Here is a 20529-nt window from a genome sequence, read left to right as displayed (position 1 = left end):
GAGAGCAGATCCGAGCAGATTCTTTACCGTCCGCGTCCCGGGCAGGGAGATGGCTGGTGTGGCCCAGTGGCCCCCTGCCTGGTCCTTGGGCCCTGCCTCTGGTCACATCAGGGAACCAGATGAGCAGCACCTCACCCTGTGGAGGTCCCCGGCCACCTTCCCTCCGGGACCCAGTGTCCCCTCTCAGGCGGTGGGGACGGAGCCGGCCCCTGCTTCCCTAAAGGGGAGATCTGAGGGCCGCCCGGTGTCAGGACCCGAGGGACGAACAGCATCCGAAGCTCCCAGCCTCACCTTAGGAACGCACAGACCCTGTGAGCTGGCTCAGGTGGGCGCCTAGTGAACAACACGGACCAGCAAACAAACAGAGACAGACTCAGAGAGAGAACAGACGGCCAGCCGTCAGAGGGGGAGGGCGGGCGCTGGTGACGAAGGTGCAGCCAGCTGGCCAGCGTGGCTCGGGGCTGAGCCTCTCCCCAGGAACCAGGAGCAGGTCTGAGGGGTGTCGACAATCACTACTCTACCAGCCGCTGTGGGTCCTGATCCCTAAAACATCAGTGAGGCTGACGACCAGAGGGAAGAGCATGAGCAGACGGGAGCCGGAACGCAGCCTGGCCCGGCTCCTGCTCTCAGCTGGAGCCCGGCTCCCGCCCAGACGGCGCTGGTCACGCATCAGAAAGCTCCCCAGGCTGAAGGGCAGACTCCCTTCCCAGGCCCGAGCCTCCCTGCAGGGAGGGAAATCTACTGCGATTGCCTGGAGTCAGCCTCACACTGTCCAAGGGGAAACCCATGGAAACCCATCTGCGGCTGATCCCCTGCGTCCCTGTCTTCGGCCATCGGCGACAGAGGGAGGAGGAGACACGCACCTGATGACAGCGCCCCGGCCCAGCCCTCCCTGCTGCCCGTCTCCCCAGGAGATGTCCTCTGAGCGGCGGGTTTGCTCTCATAGGAAATGCTCCGGGACCGTGCACGCAGCGCGGGCTTCTCGGGCTGAGCCCGCCAGGCTGGGTCATGTGCAGACAAGGCTGAGCCAACTGCGGCTCCAGGGGCACCGTGGGGGCAGGACCAGCCCCGCAGCTTCTACAGCCGCCGGAGAAACCCCAGGAGAGGGAACCCCGCGGGCCAGGGGGCCGCTGCTCCTCCATGAAAGGATCCCTCACGTCCTGGACCACCAGCGGCACCCACAGTGACAGGCTGTGGGCAGCATCAGCGCTTTTACTTCCCTTTTGTAAATATGTTCTCATTGATGTCAGAGAGGAAGGGAGAGGGAGAGAGAAACATCCGCGATGAGAGAGAGTCATGGACCGGCTGCCTCCTGCACGCCCCACACTGGGGATCCAGCCCGCAACCAGGGCCTGTGCCCTGACCAGGAATCTAACCCTGACCTCCTGGTTCATAAGTCGAGGCTCAACCACTGAGCCACACGGCTTTTACTTTCTAATAAGAGTAAAAGGCAAACTAAAAGCCAGACCCTGCCCAGGCTGCCGCCGGCTCCCATTGGCTGCCGCTCACTGAAGCATTTCTACAATAAAAGCAAGGCTCCCCTCGTCAGAGGTAAATGCCAGAACTTACTAACTAGACGGGTCACAGGGGTGGAGACTGGAAATGTGGGGACATTTAGTTTCCGTCTGTGATTTGGTAACGAATTAGTATGGGGTTTTATCATTTTTAATTAAGTTTTGAATTTTGAGCCCTGACCAGTTTGGCTCAGTGGATAGAGCGTCGGCCTGCGGACTGAAGGGTCCCGGGTTCGATTCCAGTCAAGGGCATGTACCTTGGTTTTGGGCACGTCCCCAGTCGGAGGCAGCTGATCGATGTTTCTCTCTCATCGATGTTTCTAACTCTCTATCCCTCTCCCTTCCTCCCTGTAAAAAAATCAATAAAATATATTTTAAAAAATTTGTTTTGAATTTTGAGATAATTGGATTGCCTGGAGCTGTAAGAGGTAATACAGAGAGATCCCCCGTAACCGCCCCCCGTCCCCCGTCCCTCGAGGGGGCATCTATCACTTGATAAGGATATTGAAACAGACCAGTCCATCCGCCCAAGGACCCCCACTCGCTTCCTCCCAGCCCCACTCCCGGCCCCGGCCCTGCACATCTCTGTCTATTCCCGCGCTCTGTCACTCCCACTGCCTTGGACACGCAGCGGGGGGCTGACTCCCCTGCAGCCCGCTCAGCTCTGAGAGGCGCCCCCAGTTGTTGTGGGCACCATAGCGCCTCCCCTTTTACTCTGAAAACTCCTCCACGGGGGGGATGGGCCCCTTTGGTTCTTCAACCATCGCAGGTCCCAGGGCCTCTGGGCAGTTTCCAGGTTTCACTGTCAGGGACAGAGCTGCTCCAGGGCCTCCTGGATATCGCTGTCCTGTCATCATGTGGTGGGAGCGTGAGCGGCTTCCCAGAGCGCCCGCCTGGGCGAGTCCCGCCAGCAGGTCTGAAGGATCCAGTTTCTCCGCATCCTTGACAGCATTTGGACATTTTTTTTTTATTACACACATTCTGAGAGTTGTGTAATGATGCCTCGTTTTTGTTGTAATTTGTGTCTCCCTTGCGGCAAAGGGTATGGAGCGCCTTTCTTGTGCTGTGCACACCTGTCCCTCTCAGGGAGCGTTCTCTGCCCCCTCCTCTGCCCATGTGTTCCCCGTGTGCTGTGCGCACCTGTCCCTCTCGGGGAGCGTTCTCTGCCCCCCTTGCCCATGTGTTCCCCCGTGCTGTGTGCACCTGTCCCTCTCGGGGAGCGTTCTCTGCCCCCCTTGCCCATGTGTTCCCCGTGTGCTGTGCGCACCTGTCCCTCTCGGGGAGCGTTCTCTGCCCCCCTTGCCCATGTGTTCCCCGTGTGCTGTGCGCACCTGTCCCTCTCGGGGAGCGTTCTCTGCCCCCCTTGCCCATGTGTTCCCCGTGTGCTGTGCGCACCTGTCCCTCTCGGGGAGCGTTCTCTGCCCCCCTTGCCCATGTGTTCCCCGTGTGCTGTGCGCACCTGTCCCTCTCGGGGAGCGTTCTCTGCCCCCCTCCTCTGCCCATGTGTTCCCCCGTGTGCTGTGCGCACCTGTCCCTCTCGGGGAGCGTTCTCTGCCCCCCTTGCCCATGTGTTCCCCGTGTGCTGTGCGCACCTGTCCCTCTCGGGGAGCGTTCTCTGCCCCCCTCCTCTGCCCATGTGTTCCCCCGTGTGCTGTGCGCACCTGTCCCTCTCAGGGAGCGTTCTCTGCCCCCCTTGCCCATGTGTTCCCCGTGTGCTGTGCGCACCTGTCCCTCTCGGGGAGCGTTCTCTGCCCCCCTCCTCTGCCCATGTGTTCCCGTGTGCTGTGCGCACCTGTCCCTCTCGGGGAGCGTTCTCTGCCCCCCTCCTCTGCCCATGTGTTCCCCGTGCTGTGCGCACCTGTCCCTCTCGGGGAGCGTTCTCTGCCCCCCTCCTCTGCCCATGTGTTCCCTGTGTGCTGTGCGCACCTGTCCCTCTCGGGGAGCGTTCTCTGCCCCCCTCCTCTGCCCATGTGTTCCCGTGTGCTGTGCACACCTATCCCTCTCGGGGAGCGTTCTCTGCCCCCCTTGCCCATGTGTTCCCCGTGTGCTGTGCACACCTATCCCTCTCAGGGAGCGTTCTCTGCCCCCCTCCTCTGCCCATGTGTTCCCCGTGTGCGTCAGTGCTGAGCTTGGAAGTTCCTCACACACTCTCGGTACCAGTCTACCAGGCAGATGGTTCGACCTATCAGCTTCCCGTCGGCAGCCCGTGTGCTCATCGTCTGCACCGTCCTCTGCAGAGCAAGCGTTCTTCATGTCCGTGAGGTCTATGTTGTCAGTTCTTCAATTTATAATGGTGTTTTGATGCCAAGTTTAAGAACTTGCCAAGTTCCAACTCATAAAACCTTTCTCTTATCTTCTTCTAATACTTTTATAGTTTTGAATTTATATTTAACGCTCTTGTCCACTTTGAGTTAATCTTTGTATAAAGTATAAGACATAGGTTAAGCCTGCAGTTGTTTGTTTGTTTTGTATTTATGTCCAATAGATGCAGTGCCTTGTTGAAAGGAATGTTCTTCCTCTATTGACCTGTTTTTGCATTTTCTCAAAAATCAGGTGGGCGTATGTGCCTGGTCTGTTCCTGGGCCCTCCCTACCATTTCACTGATCCATGCATCTATCCACCCTCCAACACCACACCACCCTGGTCACCACACCACGCCATCCTGGCCACCAACCCCACGCCATCCTGGCCACCAACCTCACGCCGTCGTGGTCACCAACCCCACGCCGCCCTGGTCACCAACCCCACGCCGCCCTGGTCACCAACCCCACACCACCCTGGTCACCAACCCCACACCACCCTGGTCACCAACCCCACGCCGCCCTGGTCACCAACCCCACACCACCCTGGTCACCAACCCCACGCCGCCCTGGTCACCAACCCCATGCCATCCTGGCCACCAACCCCACGCCGTCGTGGTCACCAACCCCACGCCGCCCTGGTCACCAACCCCACACCACCCTGGTCACCAACCCCACGCCGCCCTGGTCACTGTGGCTGCATAGAAAGTCTTCCCATTTTACTATTTTTCAAATGTATGTCAGCTACTCCAGGTCCCTTGCCTTTCCACATCCATTCTAGGGTAATCTTGTCTAGTTCTTCCAATAAAAAACTGGCTGAGATCTTCACAGCAACCACATAGACCAATCTGGGGAGAGCTGGCACCTTCCTCTGTTGGAGTCGGCCACAGCGGGTCTCTCTGTTTATGTCGATCTTTGATTTCTTCCCAGAACACTGTCATTTTCAGCCCCAGGTCCTAGACGTTGGGTTAACGTCCACCCAGGCATTTCATCGTTTTGAGTGATTGTAAATGGTATTGGACTTCTGATTTGGGTGATAGCGGGTTTATTGCTAGAATACAGAAGTCCAATGGTGTGCAGATGCTCGTCTTGTGTCCTACAATTCCCAGCCTGGCTTTCTGGTTCCATGAGTTTTTCTGTGAGTGTTGGGAGCATTCTAGACAAACATATCATCTGAAAACAGAGTCTGTTTAATTTCTCGCTTTCCCACGTGCATGGCTGTTACTGCTTTTCTTCCTCTTTGAAATGAGTAGGACTTCTGGTACCGGGAGGGTGTGGAGGGCGCCACCGGCCTTATTATTGGTCTTGGGGGAGGCAGACAGCCCTCACCACTCGGCTCCCTGGAAGCAGGAGGGTTTATTGTAGCTGCTCTCAGTCAAATTCAGCAGAGTCCCCTCGGTCCTATTTTTCTGAAGACCTTTATCAGGAGGGGGCCGTGGCTGGTTGAAGGGTGCCCCCCCCAAATATCCAGCAACCTCCTCATTCTGGAAAACTGCATGTGAATTCACACGGAAAATGGGTCATGGTACATGCGATCTGGTTAAAGGTCTTCGGACAAAGAGATTGCCTGTGTTCTCTGGGTGAGACCCGAACCCAAGACACACAGAGGAGAAGAGGAAGTAAAGACAGGCAGCTACCGGAGAGACGTGGCCAGGAGGCCAGGAGCCACGTGGCCAGGAGGCCAGGAGCCACGTGGCCAGGAGGCCAGGAGTTGTGTGGCCAGGAGGCCAGGGCCCTGGGTGACCCAGGTGCTGGGAGAAGCAAGGAGAGCTTCTCCCTGGGGCTGAGAGCACGCCCACCCTGGTCTGACGGGCCTCCGGGAGCACAGAAGCCCATGTCCCTACAGTCATGAGCCCGCGGATCCGGGGACTCCTGCGCTCGGGAAGGGAGTGCCGCTGTGGGTTGGATGCTGCAGGTGCCTTCTCTGCAACCGCTGATGCGACCATTTTCTCTTTCCTGTCCCGTCCCCAGGCTGGATGGCGCTGACTGGCTTTCAGGTGCTGAGCCGCCTTCCACCCTGGGGGAGAGACTCCGACAGTTCTGAGGGCACGGCTGGCCCTTCTCTCCTCTGCGGCACCTTCGTGCCGTTGACTCGGGGCCATCAGGATCCACGAGAACCGGCAGCTGTTCTCTCTTCCACTGGCTGCACCGACTGCGAATCGGCGTCACTTTTCCTTAAAGATGGTTTATTATTTGCGATTATTCAACTGGCTCAGTCCCCCCATGAATCAAAGTATTCTGTTTTAAACTTACAACTGCAATGAATTAACTGTGTGTTTAGGTGACAATTTTCTTTAATCCTCACCTGAGGGTAGGTTTCTTGCTTTCTTTTTAGAGAGAGAGAAAGGGAAAGAGAGATAGAGAGAGAAAAACACGGATGTATGAAACATCAGTCAGTTGCCTCCCATACGTGCCCCGACCAGGCATCTAACCAAAACCTTTCGGGTGTAAAAGAAACGGTGCAACCCACTGAGCAACCTGGCCAGGGCTGGTGACAATTTTTCAAAAGGAAATCAGGGTTGTATTTATGCCAATGATGCTTCCTGAAAAACCTGAGATATACACTAGAAAGAGCTATTTTCTGCACACCCTGTGCTTTAAAAATATGTGAGAAGAGACATTCACAAGGCTATTTATGAGTTTGGAAGACTGAATGAATAAATTATGCCGCATCCAAGTACACTATAGAGTGCTGTGTAGCACGATGGGGAGGGAGGGAGGGAGGGAGGGAGGGAGGGAGAGAGAGAGAGAGAGAGAGAGAGAGAGAGAGAGAGAGAGAGAGAGAAGAGGGTGGGGTAGAGGGAGAATCGGAGCAGTTTCCTTACACGCCGTGGAAATGCAATCAGAACATGCACACTGGGCAGACTCTACAGGCTGACGGATGCTCTTTTTTCTATAAATAAACGGCAAGAATAAAAGGCAGACAGGATACAAGTATAAACTAAGGTATTTTCAATACCACCAGACAATCACAAGCGCTAAACACTGAATTTTAGTAACAATTTCAGTCCTTGGAGCCTTGGAAGGCTGGAGGGGGACCACGCATGTGGCCTCACAGGCGGGCAAAGAGGCGGTTTCTCTGTGACCTCACAGCACAGGCACTGACAGGTGGGAGATGTCACAGGGCGCGGGGGCCCCATCACCTCACTGACCCCCCAAAGCCCTGAGGCAGGTGTCATGGGGGCCATGGCTCAGACAAAGAGGAAACAGATCACCACAGAGACGACCTCCAGCCCCAGCTCAGGGCTGGGGAGAGCCATGCACAGGGCCTCCCAAGCGCTTTGTTGTTATTTAAGGAGCAGAGGCCTCAGGGGTGAGGCCACGGGGAGGAGCCTGGAGGAGAGGGGGTCAGTGGGGAGACACCTGCCATAAGCCACATGGACATGCCTTTTAAATGGGGGGCAGGGGAGCCCCAGGCCCCGGAGCAGGCGAGGCTTTCTGATCGATTTTCGTAAAACTGCGGGAATGAGAACAAAGACACCCACCTGGGAAGAGGATAAAACTCGGAGGAAAAGCCAAGAAAGAGAACAGCAAAGGCAACAGGGGGCGTATCCTCCCACAGGGTGGATAATCCAGCTCCGCAGGTGACAGAAAAGGGAAGCATGAGATTCAGGCCCATCGTGATGGCCGGGAGGGAGCTTGTAAGAGGAAGCCATGCGATGGGCTTGTCGGGGCGCCGCTGGGAGGGAGCAGCAGTCGCACACGCGTCCGGGGCTGGTGGGTAATTGCATTTCTGACAGGGAAGTGAAAAGTTTGGAGAGATAACCGTCAAGTCGAAATGGACTGAAAACTGATGTGAAAAGTTGCCATGGAATTGCCTTTCAGACAGGCAATCGCCTCCGCCTGGGGTGGGGGGTAATAGGGAACTGGGCGGGGAGATAAGGAACGGGTGGGGGGTGGGGGGTCTGTGTGAATGTGTTTTCTCAGCTCTATGAGGCCGGGGAGACCGCGGGAAGCAAACGCCCTCCCGCACCCATCGCTGAGCTGCTGTGAACTCGCCCTCGTTTTCTCAGGCGACCTGCACAGCTCGCGCGCCTGTTTGCAAACCACAGTGAAACTACAGGTGCCAACGGGCCCTTATAGACCGGAACGAGCTCTCATATCTAATATGAAACGAATCCAGACTGAGCCCCTCACAGGTACTGGCCCCGGGGGCAGAGAGGCGCGATGAGCTGGCCACACGGGGGCCAGGAAGGAAAGTGGGAAACACTGCCGGCCTCAGCGCAGACCCCACAGGTGCCGGCTGCTCTGCGGAGGGCGCAGTGCTGAGCGGAGCAAGAGAAAAGCTGGTGAGGAAATCTAGTTCCAAAAAAACCTTACAAATGTTTGACAGAAGGAAACAAGAAAATATGCTTTGCTTTTTTTTTTTTTTTCAGAGAGGAAGAGAGAAGGGGAGAGAGATAAAAACATCAGTGATGAGAGAGAATCGGATCGGCTGCCTCCTGCACGCCCCACACTGAGGATCGAACCCACAACCCAGGCATGTGCCCCGACCAGGAATGGAACTGTGACCTCCTGGTTCCTAGGTCGACGCTCAACCACGGAGCCACACTGGCCGGCCCTGCTTTTGGAACTGGCTCTGCTGTGTGTTTCCTAAGCACAAAACGGCACAGGATGAGGTCATGTGGACGGGGGACTCGGACCTCGACAAGACAGAGCCGGTTAGATACATGGGCCTGTGCTGGTCGCACTCATGTTCTCAGGTCTGAGTTCCGGCCGACATTCCCCGCAAACCTGCTCTCCCGCGGACGGCGTGGCCAGGTCCCGTGCTCACGGAGGAGGAGGAGGAGGCGCAGATGGAAGGATGGAGAACACAGGCAGAACGCGAGCTCCTGCTGGAGGGGGGGGGGGTCCTCAACAGGAGTAAGTGCCGGTTCTCTCAGCGCCGGGCTCTGGCTGCACCCTCCTCAGGAGCCGCCCAGCAGGCCGTGCCTCTCGCTGGGGCCCGGGGGCCGCCCACATCGATGCCAGTGGCACCAAGACAGGCTCCCTGGCCTCCACTTGGGGAAACTCCGACTGGCCACCCAGCTCCAGAACTTTCTGTGGCATCGGCAGGGGGGGCGGGGGCACCTGCCCCATGCGCTCTGCTCAGCGTCCTGCCCCCGTCCTGCCCCGACACACCACCACCTCAGCCACCCAGCACAGGGCTCCTGCTCAGAGACGCATCAGGCCCTCGATCTCCTTTTAAACTCCTGTTAGATACGAGGCCGCATCTCCTGTGGAAGGAAGGAACTCCAGGCGAGAAAGGCCGCCGGCATTTCCCCGGGATCCACACGGGATAAAGCGAAAGGCTGGGGGAGCACCTCACGCGGCTGCGCCCCGTCCCGGGGACTCGGGGAACCGCCTGCTCCTCCGACGGACACTCTCCTGTCCGCTCCTCCCAGGCCCCCACCGCACAGGCACCAGGCGGGGCCGCGGGGTCACCTTCCCCAGGGACCAGCGAGGGTCTTCTGCTCAGTCACACCCCCTCCAGCTCCCCTCGGCCCTAAGTGCCTGCAGTTCCCCGGGGTGAGGGTGAGGGCGAGTCCGTGCCCCGCAAGGGGCCACAGGAGATGGGGAGAGGAGGGTTAATCTGGGAACGGTCTGTCCACCTTCCTGCCTGTCTGTCTGTCTGTCTGCATGTACAGCAGGGGAGGAGGCCCACCATTGGAGGGAGTCTGCTCTGTTCAGTCTGTGCATTCAAATGCTAACCTCGCCTGAGCCCTTCACAGACACCAGCACATGCCCGACCGAGGGCTGGGGCACCCTGGGCCCAGGCGAGATGACCCCATAAAGGACCCTCCCAGGAGCCCGGCCACTGGGGCTCAGAGGATCGAGCCACCACCCGGCAGGTGTCCTGACCGGGAATCAAACTGCCACCTCCTGGGTCCTAGGTCGATGCTCAGCCACGGAGCCACGCCCCTGGGCAGGCAGACGCTTCTTAACGACCTGCCTCGGGGGCTGGATGTGCAATGGCTTCTGGTTACAATTCAGTGGTTCTCAACCTTCTGGCCCTTTACATACAGCTCCTCATGTTGTGACCCAACCATAACATTATTTCCGTTGCTACATCATAACTGTCATGTTGCTACTGTTATGCATCGTCATGTAAATATCTGATATGCAGTGTGGTCTTAGGCGACCCCTGTGAAAGGGTCGTTCGACCGCCAAAGGGGTCGCGACCCACAGGTTGAGAGCCGCTGGGTTACATGTTCCAGCTCCGGGTGGACGGCACCCCTGGACGCCAGCCGGTCCCTCACCTCCTCACACAGTCGGAGAGCAATCACCTCCCGGCTCCCCCGTCACACGGCGCACGTCCCCCGCCCTGCGTCTCGCAGAGGCTTCCAGGGGCTCAGCACCTCCTGAGGGAGCCGGTGACACTGGGGGCGGCTCAGAGGGAGGCCCAGGGCACGCCCCAGGACCATCGGCAACTCAGATGCTCCTGCTACAGAGGCCGGGCCGGTCTCCAGCCCGGGCAGAGCCACTGCGTCGCCTCCGTACCACACACACCCGCACCCGCACCCGTGTTTCAGGGGACCCCGGCTTTGCTATCCGTTCTCTCCGATGCCCAGCTCAGGAAGTCGCTCAGGGACAATAGGGCTCTGACCCCCAGGGATGGGGACCGGCCACGGGAGCAGGCACGGGAAGGGCACTGGGAACTTCAGTTGGCACGGCTCCGCCTCATAACCTTTCCTGATAGCAACTTACACACCGATTGATTCTTTCTTTCCTTTCAGCAGCCCCCCGACAGTAAACAGCCCGGATCATCGCCAGCTTATCGGATTACAGTTCTTTGTAATTTAACAAAAAACCAACAATTTATGGGAAGTATATAGACTTCTGAAGATTTAGAGAGGTGTGTGGACCATAAGCTCATGTTTCACCCTGAATGCCCGCTGATTCCTCACACTGTGGTTCACGGTAGCACTGTCTTTGTAATGATGGTGCTTCCGGGGGGAGGGGGGGGGGCAGTGCAGGGAGCTGAGTGGGTTGCAGATGTCATTTCTGGGTGATGTGATCAAGTCCCTGCCCGTCCTGGTCATCTGTGAGGGGTGGGAATGGCGCTGGCGAGACTCCCCCTGACAAGTCACTGTGGCTGGGAGTCCCGCCCAGGCCGGTGTCCGTACAGGACACGTGGCTGGTTGCCCGGCAGGCGCCCTGGACACTGGGGAGGCCGGGGGAGGGAGGCTGCCAGGCGGGCCAGCACTCAGCAGCCGGGTCCCAGCCCAGGCAGCGGCAGGAGGGGGCGGGGCTTGCACAGTTCACACAGTCCCTCAGGGTTCATCCAGTCACTTTCTACTTCTGTTCATTTGGGGACATTTTTCATAAGAAAACTCCTTGGAAAGCACGCTGCCTATGCTGAGGGGGAAGCTCTGTTCCCTGAGACCCTTCTGACACACAGGGCCTGGGCAGCAGGGGGCAGGGTGACGAGCCCAGGGAGCCCGCCCCGGACCCAGCGCCGAGATGGGCATCTCCCCCCCCCGCCCCCGCCGCCCCAGTGAGCTGGGAGGTGAGCCCCTGCGGGCGGAGCCCCTCCTCCCCACACCGTTACTCTCTGCCCCTCCACACGGGCTTGCTCTCCTCCTCACAGCCCTGGTCCCGCTGCCTCCATAAACCCCAGGGGTGCAGGGCACAGGTGACCCGCCGATGATTCGCACCCTCTGCTCAAAAGCAGTCTCCCTGAGCCACACGCCCAGGGACTGAGCTGGGGCGTGTAAAACCCCGAGATTCACCGTGTCAGAGGCTCAGCTCCCAGTCCACTCGGGGTCTTGCTCTCTATCCTGACGTGGCCACGGCAGGCGCCACGGCAGGTGCCACGGCAGGCCACGCTCCCGAGAAGTTAAACATTCTGCTCCACAAACAGCTACGAGGCAGGCGTCCCCGCGGCGGAGGATGGAAAGTTAGTCCCTGTCTCCACGGCCGAGGAGACAGGATTGTCCTGTGTCTGCCACCCAGAGGCGCCCCGCCCGGCAGAGGTGCCTGTCCCCGCGGTGGGTACCTTGGTAGACAGCCTTGAACCCGGGCGAGGCGATGCTGTCGTCCGACTGCAGGTGCAGCCACATCTGGTTGCTGAGGCTCACGATCAGGTCGGGGACGCTGGAGCCGGTGAGCCTGCGGGAGGGAAGCAGGAAGCGTCCGTTAGGCACTGTTACCTCTGCCCGCTCCCAGGGGCACAGGCGCTCGGACACACGAGCCAGATGCAGGCGTCCCAACATGTGCCCCGCTGGTCACGCTGGTGGCTCAGCTTAGAAACGAAATGCACTGTCATAAACAGGCCTTTACAATCAGTCATCGGGCGTGTGCACATTTGGGGGGACACCTACATGTAGTAAGACCTTCCCTCAAAGGATCGATGGCCACGTGAAATCCATATTCACATTTAAACTCAGTATTGCAGGGGATTCACAGTCATTATTCTCCATAGTGAAAACGTGTACCTTTTGTTTTAACAATAAATGTGGGGTGACCAGCGGCCCCCTCAGTCTGGAATGATAGGGCATGTCCTGGGCAGGATTTCGGCACTGAAACAGGGGCGGGTCTTGGACAAGGGCTGGGGGTAGTCACCTGTGAGGGACAGTCGCACCCATGGCCGTGGGAGACACCAGATCACACTGTCCACATGAAAGCACACCCACGCTGAGGAATGCTCTGGTTCGTTAACAAAACGCTTGGCTGTCTGGCCTGGAGTCATCCAGAATGTTCACCACAAGGTCCCTTTTAAAACATGTCAAGGATGGAATACCCTTCAGCACAGAATGCAATGACCTATCAAGCCATGAAAACACTAGGAGGAACCTGAATGCATGTGGCTACGTGACGGAAGTCAGTCTGAAAGGCCAAGGTGTGACTCCAGCTCTGTGACATCCTGGAAAAGGTGGAACTACGGGGACGGGCACAGGTCAGGGGTTGCCGTGGGGATGGGGAGAGGAATGAAGGGAGGCCCAGAGGGTGGGGGGCAGTGGAACTGCTCTGGGTGACGCTGTGATGACGGACACACGTCCTCACACATCTGTCCAGGCCCCCAGGGTGCAGAGCACAGAGCGACCCTGACGTCCACGGTGGACTCGGGTGACGATGGCGTGTCTGTGCAGGCTCCTCCGTGGTGACTGACAGGTGTCCACCTGGAGGGTGTGGATGGGGGTGGGGGGCATGCAGGCCCCTCCGTGGTGACTGACAGGTGTCCCACCTGGAGGGTGTGGATGGGGGGCGTGCAGGCCCCTCCGTGGTGACTGACAGGTGTCCCACCTGGAGGGTGTGGATGGGGGTGGGGGGCATGCAGGCCCCTCCGTGGTGACTGACAGGTGTCCCACCTGGAGGGTGTGGATGGGGGTGGGGGGAGTGCAGGCTCCTCCGTGGTGACTGACAGGTGTCCCACCTGGAGGGTGTGGATGGGGGTGGGGGGCATGCAGGCCCCTCCGTGGTGACTGACAGGTGTCCACCTGGAGGGTGTGGATGGGGGGGTGCAGGCTCCTCCGTGGTGACTGACAGGTGTCCACCTGGAGGGTGTGGATGGGGGGCGTGCAGGCTCCTCCGTGGTGACTGACAGGTGTCCACCTGGAGGGTGTGGATGGGGGTGGGGGGCATGCAGGCCCCTCCGTGGTGACTGACAGGTGTCCACCTGGAGGGTGTGGATGGGGGTGGGGGGAGTGCAGGCTCCTCCGTGGTGACAGGTGTCCCACCTGGAGGGTGTGGATGGGGGGCGTGCAGGCTCCTCCGTGGTGACTGACAGGTGTCCACCTGGAGGGTGTGGATGGGGGGGTGCAGGCTCCTCCGTGGTGACTGACAGGTGTCCACCTGGAGGGTGTGGATGGGGGGCGTGCAGGCTCCTCCGTGGTGACTGACAGGTGTCCACCTGGAGGGTGTGGATGGGGGGCGTGCAGGCCCCTCCGTGGTGACTGACAGGTGTCCACCTGGAAGGTGTGGATGGGGGGAGGGAAGTGCAGGCTCCTCCGTGGTGACTGACAGGTGTCCACCTGGAGGGTGTGGATGGGGGGCGTGCAGGCTCCTCCGTGGTGACTGACAGGTGTCCACCTGGAGGGTGTGGATGGGGGGCGTGCAGGCTCCTCCGTGGTGACTGACAGGTGTCCACCTGGAAGGTGTGGATGGGGGGGGGACGTGCAGGCTCCTCTGTGGTGACTGACAGGTGTCCACCTGGAGGGTGTGGATGCGGGGGTGCGTGCAGGTGGGGGTGACCGTAGATGGGAAATCTCTGTACCTTCCCCTCCATTTTGCTCTGAACCTAAAACTGCTCTAAAGATAAAGTTTAGCTTGGATCACAGTGCCCACGGCGACCCCACATGGAGCGCCTCTGGAGACGGACAGCTCGCGGCTGAGAGCTGGCAGAGGCCCCGGGCGTCTCCTCGGCACGTTAATGGCCGGGTCATTGGGGTCTCCGTGAGGCACTGGCTGTGCCTTCACAGAGCAGCTGCACGGCCCAGCTGTCCGCCGTGTAAGGAAACACGGGCCCAATGACGGGGCTCCACATGCTGACAGAGCAGCATGTGGAAGCCGAACGAGTGTGCGGAGCCAGTCAGTGCAGCATACAAATGTCTCTGGTCAAGGAGGCAGCTTTGCCGTTGGCAAAGTAGACTCGGGAACACGAACAGGTGACCTGCACTGTCAATCATCTCCTTCACCCCTCAGCCCGACAGTCTCACGTGGGGCAGGGCAGGGGCTGGTGCTCCAAGAAGATAAAGGACAGTCATTGCTTTGTCCCTTCAAAGCCTGGAGCAGCCCGCACGACGCCACACACAAGGTGGAAATGAAGGGAGGATTCAGTGAGTGATGTGCTGTCTGTAACTATGGATTTCTTTCTGAACATTTTTATTCTTTGTTAGAAAGACTGTTCTTTTAGGACTGGGTGTCCTATCTGCGTATCTGATTTGAAAGAAGTATTTCTTCCCTATCATACATTGTATTGACATGTAACATACACAGAAGTGTGCAGATGATGTCTAGTTTGACTAGTGATACTAAAGCTGTAATATTTAAACCATACAAGGAATATCTTCCATCTTTCACTTGCAACTATTCTACACAAGCATATTACATGTATGTGTCTCATATAAGCATCCTATATTTGTTTTATATTATTCTGAATTATTTATATCACTAGAGTCCTGGTGCACAAAATTCATGCACTTTGGGGTCCCTAAGCCCGGTCTGAGCCCTGTCACAGTCCAGGAGTCCTCGGGTGTTGTCCAACTGCTGGCTTAGGCCATGGGGACGGGCCTAAGCCGGCAGTCAGGCATCCTTAGCACTGTCATGGAGGCGGGAGAGGCTCCCACCAACACTGCTGCGCTCACCAGTTGTGAGCTGGGCTTCTGGCTGAGTGGTGCTCCCCCTGTGGGAGTGCACTGAGGACCAGAGGGCAGCTCCTGCATTGAGCATGTGCCCCCTGGTGGTCAGTGTGTGTCATAGTGATCGGTTATTCCACCGTTCAGTCAATTTGCATATTAGCCTTTTATTTTATAGTATTTTTAACTAGAGAGTTTTGTCTTATTTATAAAATATTTAATAAAGTTCAATTTTTGTTTTCCATTTTGTATTAGTCAGTTATTTTCAATTATCCCTTTTATTTAATTGCATTTGTTTCCCCCAACACTTAAAAGATGTTATTCTGCTGTCTTTTTATTTGTTTGTTTCTGTTGCGAAGAATTCTATGAGCCTAGTACTTGGTCTTTTGTAAATAATGTTTCTTTGTGTAAGAACTTTTCTTGTCCTGATTTTCAGCAGCTTTACTATAAAGTGCCAGGTGTGTTTTTCCAGCATTAACCTGATGGGCTTATAGAATTCCTTGAATCTCCATCTTGAGGTCTGTTGTTGGTGTTGAAAAAGTTAATGGTGATTTGTCTTCAAGTATGGATTATGTCCCATTTTCTCTCACTTTCTTCCCAAAGTCCAGTTACACATATATTGTCTGTAGGTATGTTCCCTCCCCACACCTACTTCACCTTGAATATTTTCTACTACGATCTCTTCCAGTTCAAACCATATATGTTGAGTTCTGTATTGCAAATATTCTGTTTTTCAGTTTTTACATTTGTTTGATTTTTTTGTTATAGATACTGTATTCTGGGAAAAGTCATCATTTCAGTTATTTTCTTAGACATATGAATTATAGTTCATTATAAAAGTCCCCAAGTGTTAACTGCAATGTCTAGGTGGCTTCCTTTACTTTTGTCTATCTTCAATTTTTTTTATCTTTACAAAGAGCCATGCTTGGTTTTATTGATATTTTTGTTTTTGTTTTTAATCTCTATGTCATTTATTTCCACTGTGACTTTTCTTATTTCCTTTCTTCCACTTACTTTGGGTTTTTATTCTTGATATTTTTCTAGTTCATTTAGTTGTCGGGTTCGATTGTCTGAGGTTTTTCTTGGTCCTTGAGGCAGGCCTGTAATGCTTGAACTTGCTTCTCAGGACTACTTATGCTGTGTACCACAGATTTGGGGTTGTTGTTATGTACAATTTCATTTGTTTCCATAAGGTTTTTTTTTTTAATTTCTTCCTTGCTCTTCTCAGTAACCCATCCATTGTTTAATAGTATTTCAACTTCAGATTTGAATGATGGCCTTGCTGGGTAGAGTAGTCTTGGTTTCAGATGCTTGCTTTTTATTACCTTGAGTACTTCATGCCATTCCCTTCTGGCCTGTAGTGTTTCTGTTGAGAACCAGCTGACGGCATTATGGGAGCTCCCTTGTAGGTAACTGACAGTTTCTCTCTTGCTGCCTTTAAGATTCTCTCTTTGTCTTTAAGCTTTGACATTTGAATTATGCTGTGCCATGATGTGGGTCTTTTTGAGTTCATCTTGTTTGGGACACTGTGTGCTTTCTGAACTTGCGTGATTGTTTTCTTCAGGTTAGGGAAGTTTTCTGTCATTATTTCTTCAAACATGGTCTCCACACTTTGCTCACTTTCTTCTACCTCTGGTACTCCTATGATGCAGATGTTGTTACCTTTCATGGTTTCCCAAAGTTTCCTTCAACTATCCTCATGCTTTTCTTAAAAATAATTTGCTGCTGCGATTGAGTGATTTTTTGCTTACCTTGTCTTCTGATTTGATGCCCTGCTTCCTCTAACCTATAGTCTATTCCCTCCAGTGTATTTTTTATTTCAGATATGTCATTCTTTACTTCTGATTGGTTGTTTTCCTTGGTTTCTATGTACTTTTTCATGCTGTTGAGCATTCTTAAAACCATTGCTTTCTACCTGTTTCTGATAAGTTGCTTGCCTCCATCTGATTTAGCTCCTTTTGCAGAGATTCCTCCTATTCTTTCATTGGGGCCTGTTTCTTTGTCTCCCCATGTTTGCTGTTTCTACATATTGGAGAGGACTGCTTTGACTCCTAGTCTCGGTGGAGTACCCCATTTTTGTGGATGTCCTTTGGGATCCAGTGGTCTAGCCGCCTTGATCTTCTGAGCTGGGTGCTCTAGGAATGTTCCTGGTGTGGCTGAGGAGGGCCCTCCTGTTGGAACTGGGTCTTGAATGCTGTTGTTAATGGATGGGCTGGGCCCAAGGGCTGGCTGACTGTGAGGCTCAACCTGACCACATCGTGCCAACTGTAATGCAGGGGCTGTTGGAGCAAAACAAGACCAAACCCAAACCAACACAAAATAAAAACCACATCAACAACCCCAAGACAAACAACCACAAAAGAAAACAAAAGACAAGAGACCACAAGAACTAGAGATGAAAAAAAGAAACAAAGCAAAAGCCCTTTTTGTGTGGCTAAGTTGGTTGGTCATTGTTCCATGTACTTGGGGATTGCTGGTTTGATTCCCAGTCAGGCCACATGCCTGGATCATGGGCTTGATTCTTGGTAGGGGGTGTGCAGGAGGCAGGAGATAAATGTTATGCTCTCACATCAATGTTTATCTCTCCCTCTCCCTTCAACTCTCTCAAAAATAAATTAATTTTAAAAAATAAGTAAAAAAGACAAAGAAACAAAAAAAAAGAGAATGTAAAAGAAAAAGGAAGATAAAAAAGAATAAGAATAAAAATTCTTAGTAATAATTTTTAAAAGTAATAAAAATGAATAAAATAAAATACAGAATTAGAAAAGGAAAACCCTAAAAAGAAAAAAAGAAAAGAGAGAGAAACTGAATAAAAAAGGAGAAAAATAAGAGATAGGAAAGAAAAAAAGGGGAGAGAAAAAATATTCCCTAAAGTAGACCGTATCCTGGGTCAGAAAATAGACCTCAATACATTTAAAGGAATTGAAATGATACTAAATGTATTCTCTAACCATAATGTAATCAAACTACAAATGATTAACAAACAAGCAATAGGAAAATGTCAAAACATGTGTAAATTAAAAAAAAACCACCTTTTAAAATAATTCATGATTTAAAGAGGACATCACAAGTGATATAAAAATACTAAGAACTGAATGAAATGAAAACAAAAATATGTTGGGTGCAGCTAAAACTGTTCCAAGAGGAAAACTTATAGTACTTGAAATAATCACCCAGGTTCCTACCTCAAGAAATTATAAAAAGTAAAGTAATGTAAACACAAAGCAAGCTGGAGGAAGAATATGATAAAAATCAAAACTCAAAAAATTCAAATACAGAATTAATAGAAAAATATTCTATTTTTAAAAAATCAATATAACTGATATGCCTCTAAAAAGAGTGGGGGAGAGAGAGAAGAAGACAAGAAGGAGAAGGAGAAGGAGAAGGAGGAGGAGGAGGAGGAGGAGGAGGAGGAGGAGGAGGAGGGGGAGAAGAAGAAGAAGAAGAAGAAGAAGAAGAAGAAGAAGAAGGAGAAGAAAGGGAGAGATGGAGATTAGTAGTATTGGGAATAAAACAGTAGATATAAAAACAACTTCACCAGTCATTAAAAAGATGATAGAAAGTATCATGAACAATAGTAGAGTTATAATTTTTAAAGTTATTAAAAATAAACTGATTCCTTGAAAACCACAAACTACCAAAACTCAACCAAAATGAACTAGTCAGTCTGCATAGCCATGTACCCATAATGAAACTGATGTTATAATTAAAAGCCCTCCCCCAAATAAATGTATCAACCCAGATGGTTTTACTGGAGAATTCTACCATCTTTTACAGAAATATTAACACCAGTGTTTCATAAACATCTCCAGAAAATAAGTGGAAAAAATACTTGCTAACTCATTTAAGGTGACCAGTATTAATACCTGGTCTGATACCAAAATGAGAGGAAGAGAAGAAAGAAAAGAAAGAGAAGAAAAGAAAAGAGAAGAAAAGAAAAGAAAAGAAAGCAAGAAAGCAAGAAAGAAAGAAAGAAAGAAAGAAAGAAAGAAAGAAAGAAAGAAAGAAGAAAGATGGAAGGAAGGAAGGAAGGAAGGAAGGAAGGGAGAGTCTCTCATGAACTTGGGGGCACACATCCAACAACAAAATCCTAGACAAACTGAACCCTAAAATGTATAATAAGAATTATACTCCACCATAAAGAGGAATTTATTCCAGTCATGGAAGGCTGGTTCAATATTCAAAAATCAATCCATGCAATCCATCACATGAACAAACTGAAGAAGGAAAACATTATGTTAGTTGACACAACAAAGCTTTTGATAAATGACAGGACACCCTGTGCTCATGAATTGGAAGACTTAACCCGGTAAACAAATGAATTCTCTCCCAGTTGTGCCCCAGGGTTAATGCAATTCCTGTCACAGCCCAGCAAGGTCTACACAGAGACACACACAAGGTTATTCTAAAAGTTATATCGAATGGCACAGGCTCAGACTAGCTAAAAAGACTAAGTAGCTAAAAAAATTAAAAATAAAAAAGGCAAAGACTCCATAGACTTGACCCCGAATCACAAGTTATAAAGAGAAAAGTGCATAAACTGAACCTCATCAAAATTAAAAACTTTTGCTCTGTGAGGACCCATGTGAAGAGGAGAAAAAGACCCATGACAGACGGAGAAAAAGTATTTGCAAAACACATGTTCAGCAAATAACTGGTCTCTAAGAAACAGGAGCCCTCTCTATGCTAAAGGTAAGAAACCAGGCACTCAATCAGAAAATGGGTAAAAGAGAGCAAGGGGGAGTCACAGCTGGCGAATACGCACATAAATACATTCACCATCCTTAGCCCTAAGGGCAACACAAACAAAAGCCACAGGGGAGACCACTGCGTACTGATTAGAGCAGAAATACTTTGCCGCAAGTCCAAATGCTGGTGAGGGTGTGAGGGCCTGGGTCGCTCAGACATTTCTGGCGGGAATGATAAAACGCAGCCATTCCAGAAGGCAGACCAGCAGTTTCTCACGAAACTGAACATGCAACTGACAAACCTGTAATCCAGCAACCACACTTCCAGGGACTCTGCCCAAAGGAATGGACACTTCTGTTCACACTGAGACTTTCAAACACACGCAGATAGCAGTTTATTCACAACAGTCATTACAATAAGCATCCAGGTGTCCTTCAGGGGTGAGCGTCAGACTGTGGACTACGACTCAGGAAGGAACAGGAAAGATCCACTGAAGCAACCAGTACTCAGGACGCTGTGCCGAGTGAGAACAGGCAATCAAAGAAGGTCACGCAGCATATGATTTGTGTATGCAGCATTGCTACAATGACACAGTGTCACAGCTGGGAGTATGCAGCATTGCTACAATGACACAGTGTCACAGCTGGGAGTATGCAGCATTGCTACAATGATACAGTGTCACAGCTGGGAGTATGCAGCATTGCTACAATGACACAGTGTCACAGCTGGGAGTATGCAGCATTGCTACAA

The 20529-nt window shown here is 53.0% G+C and overlaps 1 protein-coding gene and 1 long non-coding RNA gene across 2 annotated transcripts in view; both read right to left on the bottom strand.

Annotated features, from left to right (window-relative positions):
* CSMD1 (CUB and Sushi multiple domains 1) overlaps positions 1-20529 on the bottom strand; it is a gene marked incomplete at its 5' end in the record, with an annotated part of 654679 nt that overhangs the window by 161274 nt on the left and 472876 nt on the right. The window contains one exon of the mRNA XM_081082235.1: positions 11793-11905. Within this exon, the coding sequence (XP_080938361.1) occupies positions 11793-11905 (113 nt within the window). The remainder of the gene's footprint in view (positions 1-11792; positions 11906-20529) is intronic.
* On the bottom strand, positions 1912-5621 carry LOC308514773. The gene is made up of 3 exons (XR_013995614.1): positions 4475-5621; positions 2718-4406; positions 1912-2654 (listed from the first exon to the last, which is right to left on the bottom strand). It is a non-coding gene; the product is annotated as an uncharacterized lncRNA (long non-coding RNA).

This window comes from Myotis nattereri (assembly GCF_964212035.1).
Source record: "Myotis nattereri genome assembly, chromosome: 2".
Classification (NCBI taxonomy): domain Eukaryota; kingdom Metazoa; phylum Chordata; class Mammalia; order Chiroptera; family Vespertilionidae; genus Myotis; species Myotis nattereri.
Note: the sequence above shows the minus strand (reverse complement) of the source record. Positions and strands in the feature narration are given on the sequence as shown.